Source organism: Ptychodera flava, chromosome 2 (genome assembly GCF_041260155.1).
Source record: "Ptychodera flava strain L36383 chromosome 2, AS_Pfla_20210202, whole genome shotgun sequence".
Lineage (NCBI taxonomy): Eukaryota > Metazoa > Hemichordata > Enteropneusta > Ptychoderidae > Ptychodera > Ptychodera flava.
Window position 1 is genome coordinate 10752698 of NC_091929.1, and position 6651 is coordinate 10759348.

Consider the following 6651-nt stretch of genomic DNA (forward strand, 5'->3'; position numbering starts at 1 on the left):
CCCTTAAAACTTTTCCCTATTGAAATCAAGAATATAATGGCGGAGGGGTCTTTTCTGTCGGTGCAAATTTTAGTTTTTGGGAAAAACAAATTACCTAATGTACTGAAACTTGGAATCCAAAGTGCCATCTGTCTTGTGATAACTCTGAGATGTGAGCTAGGACTTTTTGCAATCGCTATATTTGAGTCAGCAACTCATTCACTTCCCTGTGCCGTTTTCTCAGTTACCGTTTACAGTGTCCGCGAGTCCTCATTTTAAGTTAGTATGGGCCTCGAAAGTGAAAGACTTAAAACTGTTTTTACCCATACTTTCCTTAAGGAATCTTTCACTTGTTCTGTTTCAAAATCATGAGTAGAAATCGGGGGTCACCATGCAAATTTTGGTACTAGAGAAACAAATAACCCAAGACTTACTGATATCTGAAATTCAAAATGGCTGCCATCCCTGTGTTATCTCTATGGAGAAAAATAAAATTTTCGATTTTCGAAAAACTAAGACGGTGAAAATTTTTCTTACACTAAGAGCTTTAAAATTAGCCCGAACAAGTGGTGGATCAGTAAAGAATTGTAACAGTTTGAGAGTCCAGATATCTGTCCCGAGGCAAATTCTACCTTAAGCCAGGACCTACTTTGCAATTGAGTACCAGTAATCATGCTGGGAGTTCTTTCCGCTACTCGTGTAGAATCAGCATGATCTGCAGTCAGACATCCACCTCCATTATTTTGGCTGTACACCTTTCCCAATCTTGCCTGTGTTATGCCATGATAATGTTATGAGAAACTATCCTAATAAACAAAATGAATTGGGACTACTGTCGACACAGGAACAAGAATACTGAATATTTTCAACTTCCGATCTAACAAAATATCACACGCATTTATCGACCGCGGAAGGCATTAGGGGAGTCTTTGCGTGCCTGCAGAATCCAGGGGCCTAACCGCTGTATAATCTGCAAATGTAAGCTCCTCTGCTTTTCTATGTACCATAGGCAGTAGAGAACTGTACTGTTTATGGATATACACTTGTTTTTCTGAGTACTTTGCAATATTGCAACATTCAACTGTAGGGCGCCAAACATTTTTGAGAAATTTGAAAAATGAAGATCCAATTATCCCAAATTAGTTCCAATCGTGTTCAAATCAATCAATCGATTAATCAGCAAAGTTAATATAGCGCCGCCAAATCCAAAAACGGTGTTTGCTCTGTGACCCGCAATAGTCAAACCAGACTGTGCGTTTCCAATTTTCTTTTGAAAGTTTCAAAGTTTTGGGATTCTCTAATGTCGAGTGGTAGTGCGCAAGCGTTCCATAGTTTAGGTGCAGCGTATCGAACATGTATAAAGAATTGACATTTTTTCAATGTTCATGGCGTTTTCAACATCATTGAGCCCCTCGATCATCTGTGTTTTCATTCAATGTTGCACATGCACAAGAAAGGGTTTTCTGTCTTCTCCGTGATTTTTATGGGAAACGCTTTCGGAAAAATTAGGGCCTTCTGAATAATTTGTCAAATCAAGTCTGGCTTTCTGTGTTGAGGTTTTACTGTACAGTCGTTGAGTCGAGGTGCCGATCAGGGTCATGCTTTCAAGAACGTCTAACACCAAGTTGTAAATTGTAAGCGCCACTTCTGATCTTCATGTCAAAACAGCAGTGCAGAAGCGAAGTGTATCTTCTGTCTAGAAAGTGTGTAACCGTTAGAGTTCCCAAATCTATATATTGCAGTTAATTACTGAGCGTGCAGCTTTAACTAAGCACGTCAAATGATTAGGAGAATAGCGACGGACAGGAAGGCTGCTCCCATCTGAATAGTGCAAAATCATGATGAAACGATCTGACAACACAGAACATGGAGGTCAGAGCTCAACGCCAACCTCCGGTGATTGCCAAGGATTTGAGCAGATATTTTAAAAATGCATCACTCTAAAGAAGACATGGTTACTTCAGGTAAGACGTATAAACAGATAAAGTGAATCACTCTCCCTCCTTCTACAGGAGATGTTACATCGTATACAGGACAAACTAATCAAAGTTTAAAGGTCATAAGACGTATCCCTAGTGTGCAAATATAGTCAACGACAGTTTAGTTTCATCGTTGACATGATATACATTGCACTCTCGGCAGTTTCGCTAAAATGCATCGTGTCAAAGAATAGACCCAACGATACAGAGACCGTAAGCTTCGACTAGGTAATTTTATTTGGCTTAAAGATTTACAGGTTCACTACCAGATGTTACACCATACTAAGCCCCCACTCAATTATCAGATTTATCTAATATAAATATTATCTACTTGATAAAATATTCAATGGAAAACAAAAGAATGACAAACTTAATGGGCTGTTGACACATTCACTAATGCGAGAACCAGGGATTGAGATGGGCACCTTTTAGGTAGGATGCGCCTGTGAGACAGATATTCTGACTCTAAAATTTTTGCTATTATTTTGGCCTCCTACTTGTGGGGGCTCGTAGAAACTTGTGGAGTCGAGTAAATAAGGTTTTCGGTTTTAACTGGCTTAATTTTGTGATAATCAGGAATGTTCGTTTCTCCATAGAGATTTTAGACACAGATATCAGTAAACATGGGTAATTTGTTTCTCAGTACCGAAGTTTGCATGATGACCCCCGATTTCTATTCTTGATTTGAAAGACGGTTAGAGGGTTTGCTTCCATAAAGTTTCAGCAAAAGTTTAGGTCGACGTCTTTCATTTTCGAGGCGCTAACTACCGCTAACTACACGCAAACTCTTTCAAAAACAATCGCTAAACGAAAGAACACAAGGGTGATTTGATATGGATATAGGTAAAGCCCACGCTCTAAATTTTAATAATGGATGTAGTAGCTGCTATACTGTTTTGCATGATGAACTTCAAATTGGGAGCAACTTTTGCGAATTTTGCAACTGTAATTGATCAACGTTCCTTAAGTTGTTCTGTAGGCGTTGTTCGTCCTTGAACTCCAGCTTGAAAGTTACGGGCAACTGAAATGTAAAATGGCAAAATAGACGAATGAGGACGAACATACTCACGTAATTGTCTGTATCGGAGCAGTGTAACAAACGTATCACCTGCATTAACAGGACTGTACTCTTTGCAGTGAAAATGACTGCTGGTATGTTAAAGTATTAAAATCAATGCGTATTTCTGCTCAAGGTAGAATACACCATAAGATATTCGAAACGTGTTATAATTCATTGACAATGAAAATTTTAAATTACGTTTTCACTGATCACAGTAAGGAAATATATCAGGTGTCAGCAAACACAAATTATGAATTAAATATCAAACTTACCCACATACACGTTTATTTATTTGAACGGCCGCTATGTTTCTATTGAAAGTGTACCCTCGGACAACTTGAAAAAGATTACATGAACTTGAGGTCTACTAGTTGTGATGTTTGATGCATTTTATAACTTTTCATGTGTTTCTGAACTTTCATTTTTTACATCCTTTATTAAGCCAAAATGTCGCTTACAATCTTTGGCGATTGATTCGGTCAATTTATCCGTTATTGTAGACCACATTTGACTGGCAGATCGAAAATTATTTGATCTTTAAATCTACTGCCGGTAATTTTCTAAAAGTTCCTTATTATTTCAAATTATGTAATAAAGAACCTGAAAAAACTGCAGCTAATGGGCTTTAACAAAACCTCGCTCAAACTTTGTACCAAGCAGCTAGAATTTTAATTGAAAGTTGAGTCAGTTACCGTGCTTGATTTTTGTGATATAAATGTTACATTCTAGCTGTGAATGGAATCATATGAATTATTTGCTATGACACCTGACCTTTTAAAGACAAGTTATTCATCGCCCGTTCGACAGTGAACAGTTATCGAGACAATATCTTGTCCTTAAGGATTTTTAAAGTCTGAGAAGAGGCTGATAGACCTTGCATGCAACTTCTAATGTACATAGTTATAACTTTTTCTTTCCCTCTTCACATAGAGGTGGATTGATACACAAAATCAGTGGGGTAGCAAAAATATAATAGCAATAACACCCCTCGTAAAAAAGAATTAAAATCCTACACCAGTGCGGATAATTTAACAGTGATAACAAATCACCTCATAAAAGGAGTTTTAACCACCCGTGGAGATAAAACTCGGATCATGCGTCATGTAAACAGCAGTAGGAAAGAATAAGGCCCCGTACGTAATGCGGAAGAATATAAAACCGGAAAATGAATAAAAATGAAATGATTGAGGAAGGGTTTACGGTGTTATTTATCAAAAGAAAGACGATCATTCTTCTTCATCCGATTTGTCAGTCGTGTACAGGTTGCGCGTTCCCTGGCGCCATACTTAATTGAATTCCTATCACGGTGGAGTGACTGAGCTATCATGTATAAAACTAATTTCCAGAACATGTTTGAGGTAATGATGATATTCCCTCTAGACAAGTCTATCTTCGAACACATGCCGAGAAAATTCAAAGTCACAAACCTTCCTGGGATAACCCAACTGTCAGCGAACTCTGTTGTGTTGACAGTCTTTGTACCATCTGACTTCAGCAAGTCCTGACCTTTAACCCTGCTGCCATCGCCAAACATTCCGCACAGTTTCCCGGCTAAGTCGTTGTTACCTATCGATACCGAGGCTTCATGGTCCTTGCCGATCCACGTCAGAGTGACGTCATCTTTCTCGAGGCGTAGTTCGACCTTCTTGTCGTTAGCTTGAATGTAACCAAAGTTTTCACCAATAACCATTGATCGACGTTTGGCAACTTTACCATTTACCTGTAGCGGAAGATAAGTAACATTATCACGCCCGGCAACTTCTTAGAATTTTAGATCTTCATTTCACACAAACCTTTTTCCTTGGGAATATACCATGTTTTAGTGTGAAACTCATCAGCTTTTCTCTCAACTACTTGAACAACATGATATATGTTGGCATTTGCCGAATTATCAGACCTGTTCAAAGAAAGGTGTGAAGAAAAACCTGTTGTCGACCAGGAAAACTTTTGTAAAAGGACTCACAAGAACTGAGTGGTCTTCAAGAAATGTGTAAGTGTCAGCCCCGTCAACTCTCGTGGTTACTGCCACCATCCGGGTCGGTGGTCTATAGGGATGGAAAAGTCCACGGAAATCCGCAGATACATCAAAGAAAGGTGTGCTTGTTCGACAATCCCTTGTCAACGTGTAGCTGCAGTACCCTTGGTAGCTGTACCTCAAACCACTGAATGTATGCATATGGGGATCTCTCCGGCCACCTGCTTGAAGGTCTAGGAAACAAAGATGTTAAAGAAATATTCATAATTCTCGCCCTGTAGGAACGTATTTTCCGGGTTTTGCTTTTTGAATTCGAATACTTACTTGTTCCTCTCCCTCTATCATAGAGAATAATCAAGTCTTAAACTTGTCAAAAGAACTGTAGTGTGTATGCTTAATGTTCAGTGTCTTTTTTGACAAACAATTTCTCTCTTCAATGAATTGTGCTCTTAATCAAACAGACATTGTTTTAGGGAGTTTTGGTCAAAAAATAACATTGTATATTGTAGACAATATTTCGTCATAAACACTTAAAACTGATGTTACAAAAAATATTAATGAAATTATCAAAAGTTGCAGATGTTGTCAGTTCCCTTAAGAATGTTAAATGTGATAGTGTACTGAGATTAAATGCTTTTTAAAAACTATCTACTGTTGATTGACCAATCAGAGTGCTCAATTAAGGGTGTTTTTATGTATAGGATAAAACCCTCGTACTCGGGCTCTTCTGGTATATAAAGTCCAACCCTACGATAAAATGTCTCGGCCTGCGGCCTCGGGCTTTATCCTATACATATAGCACAAGTGAGAATGTTGATGAAATATAACATATCGTGAAATTTAAACAAAAGAATGGGTCTTTACCGCATGCAGGACTGCTTTCCTTTGTTACATCGCCCTCTATAAGCAGCTGGGAAATATTCCAAGCGAACAAGTCACCGTCATTGGCACAGCTCTCATACACGTCCTCGACCTCAGCATCAGTGAGAGCCCTGGGCCACATATTAAACCCTGTCAGGCTGCCAATAAATGCCTGTGCATCCTGGTACCCGCCTCCCATTTGATCTTGGTCCTGACCCAATACCAAAGTGCCCCCTCCAGCCAAAGTATCGCCGCTACTTGTACTAGTATCATCGTCCTCAAGTTTCCCATCCTTGTACACTTTCCACTCGCCACCATCTGACTCCCAAGAGAGGCACAGGTGATGCCATAAACCGTCGTTCAGAACAACACCCGTTTGTCGCCTGCCACCTTTGATGGAAAACTGCAACACATCTCTGTGCGTCACAAAAATTTCATTAGACTGTCCTGCAACGGCGTAGGAAATCGGTGTTGGCTGCCATGTGCTGTCACGGTCGCCGACGTCGATTTTCAGCCAGACGCACATCGTGACTTCGAGGAGCTCCGGAATGTCTACCATGACCGTGACATTCGTTTTTGGCCCGTGGAATATCAGCGTGTCTTTTTCTTTTTGCGCAGCTACATCAACAGACAGACCGGCACGTTAAGGGAAACGAATGAGATAGCATTGGTAACAATCGATAACCTCTAAAAATCATTCCTCAACCGATCAATGAATAATGAAAAAAATACAATGTTCATATTCCATATCGCTGACAGAAAAAGATACACAGCAAAATGGCATTATGCACTTATCC

At 39.5% G+C, this 6651-nt stretch overlaps 1 protein-coding gene across 1 annotated transcript in view; it reads right to left on the minus strand.

The window, feature by feature from the left end:
• Nucleotides 1–2167: 2167 nt before the first annotated feature.
• LOC139114252 (serum amyloid P-component-like) overlaps nucleotides 2168–6651 on the minus strand; it is a 6708-nt gene continuing 2224 nt past the window's right edge. Inside the window, exons 3-6 of the mRNA XM_070675840.1 lie at nucleotides 5858–6472; nucleotides 4982–5226; nucleotides 4446–4738; nucleotides 2168–2979 (exon numbers count right to left, since the gene is read on the minus strand). Coding sequence (XP_070531941.1) covers nucleotides 2970–2979; nucleotides 4446–4738; nucleotides 4982–5226; nucleotides 5858–6472 — 1163 coding nt within the window. The 3' untranslated portion in view covers nucleotides 2168–2969. The remainder of the gene's footprint in view (nucleotides 2980–4445; nucleotides 4739–4981; nucleotides 5227–5857; nucleotides 6473–6651) is intronic.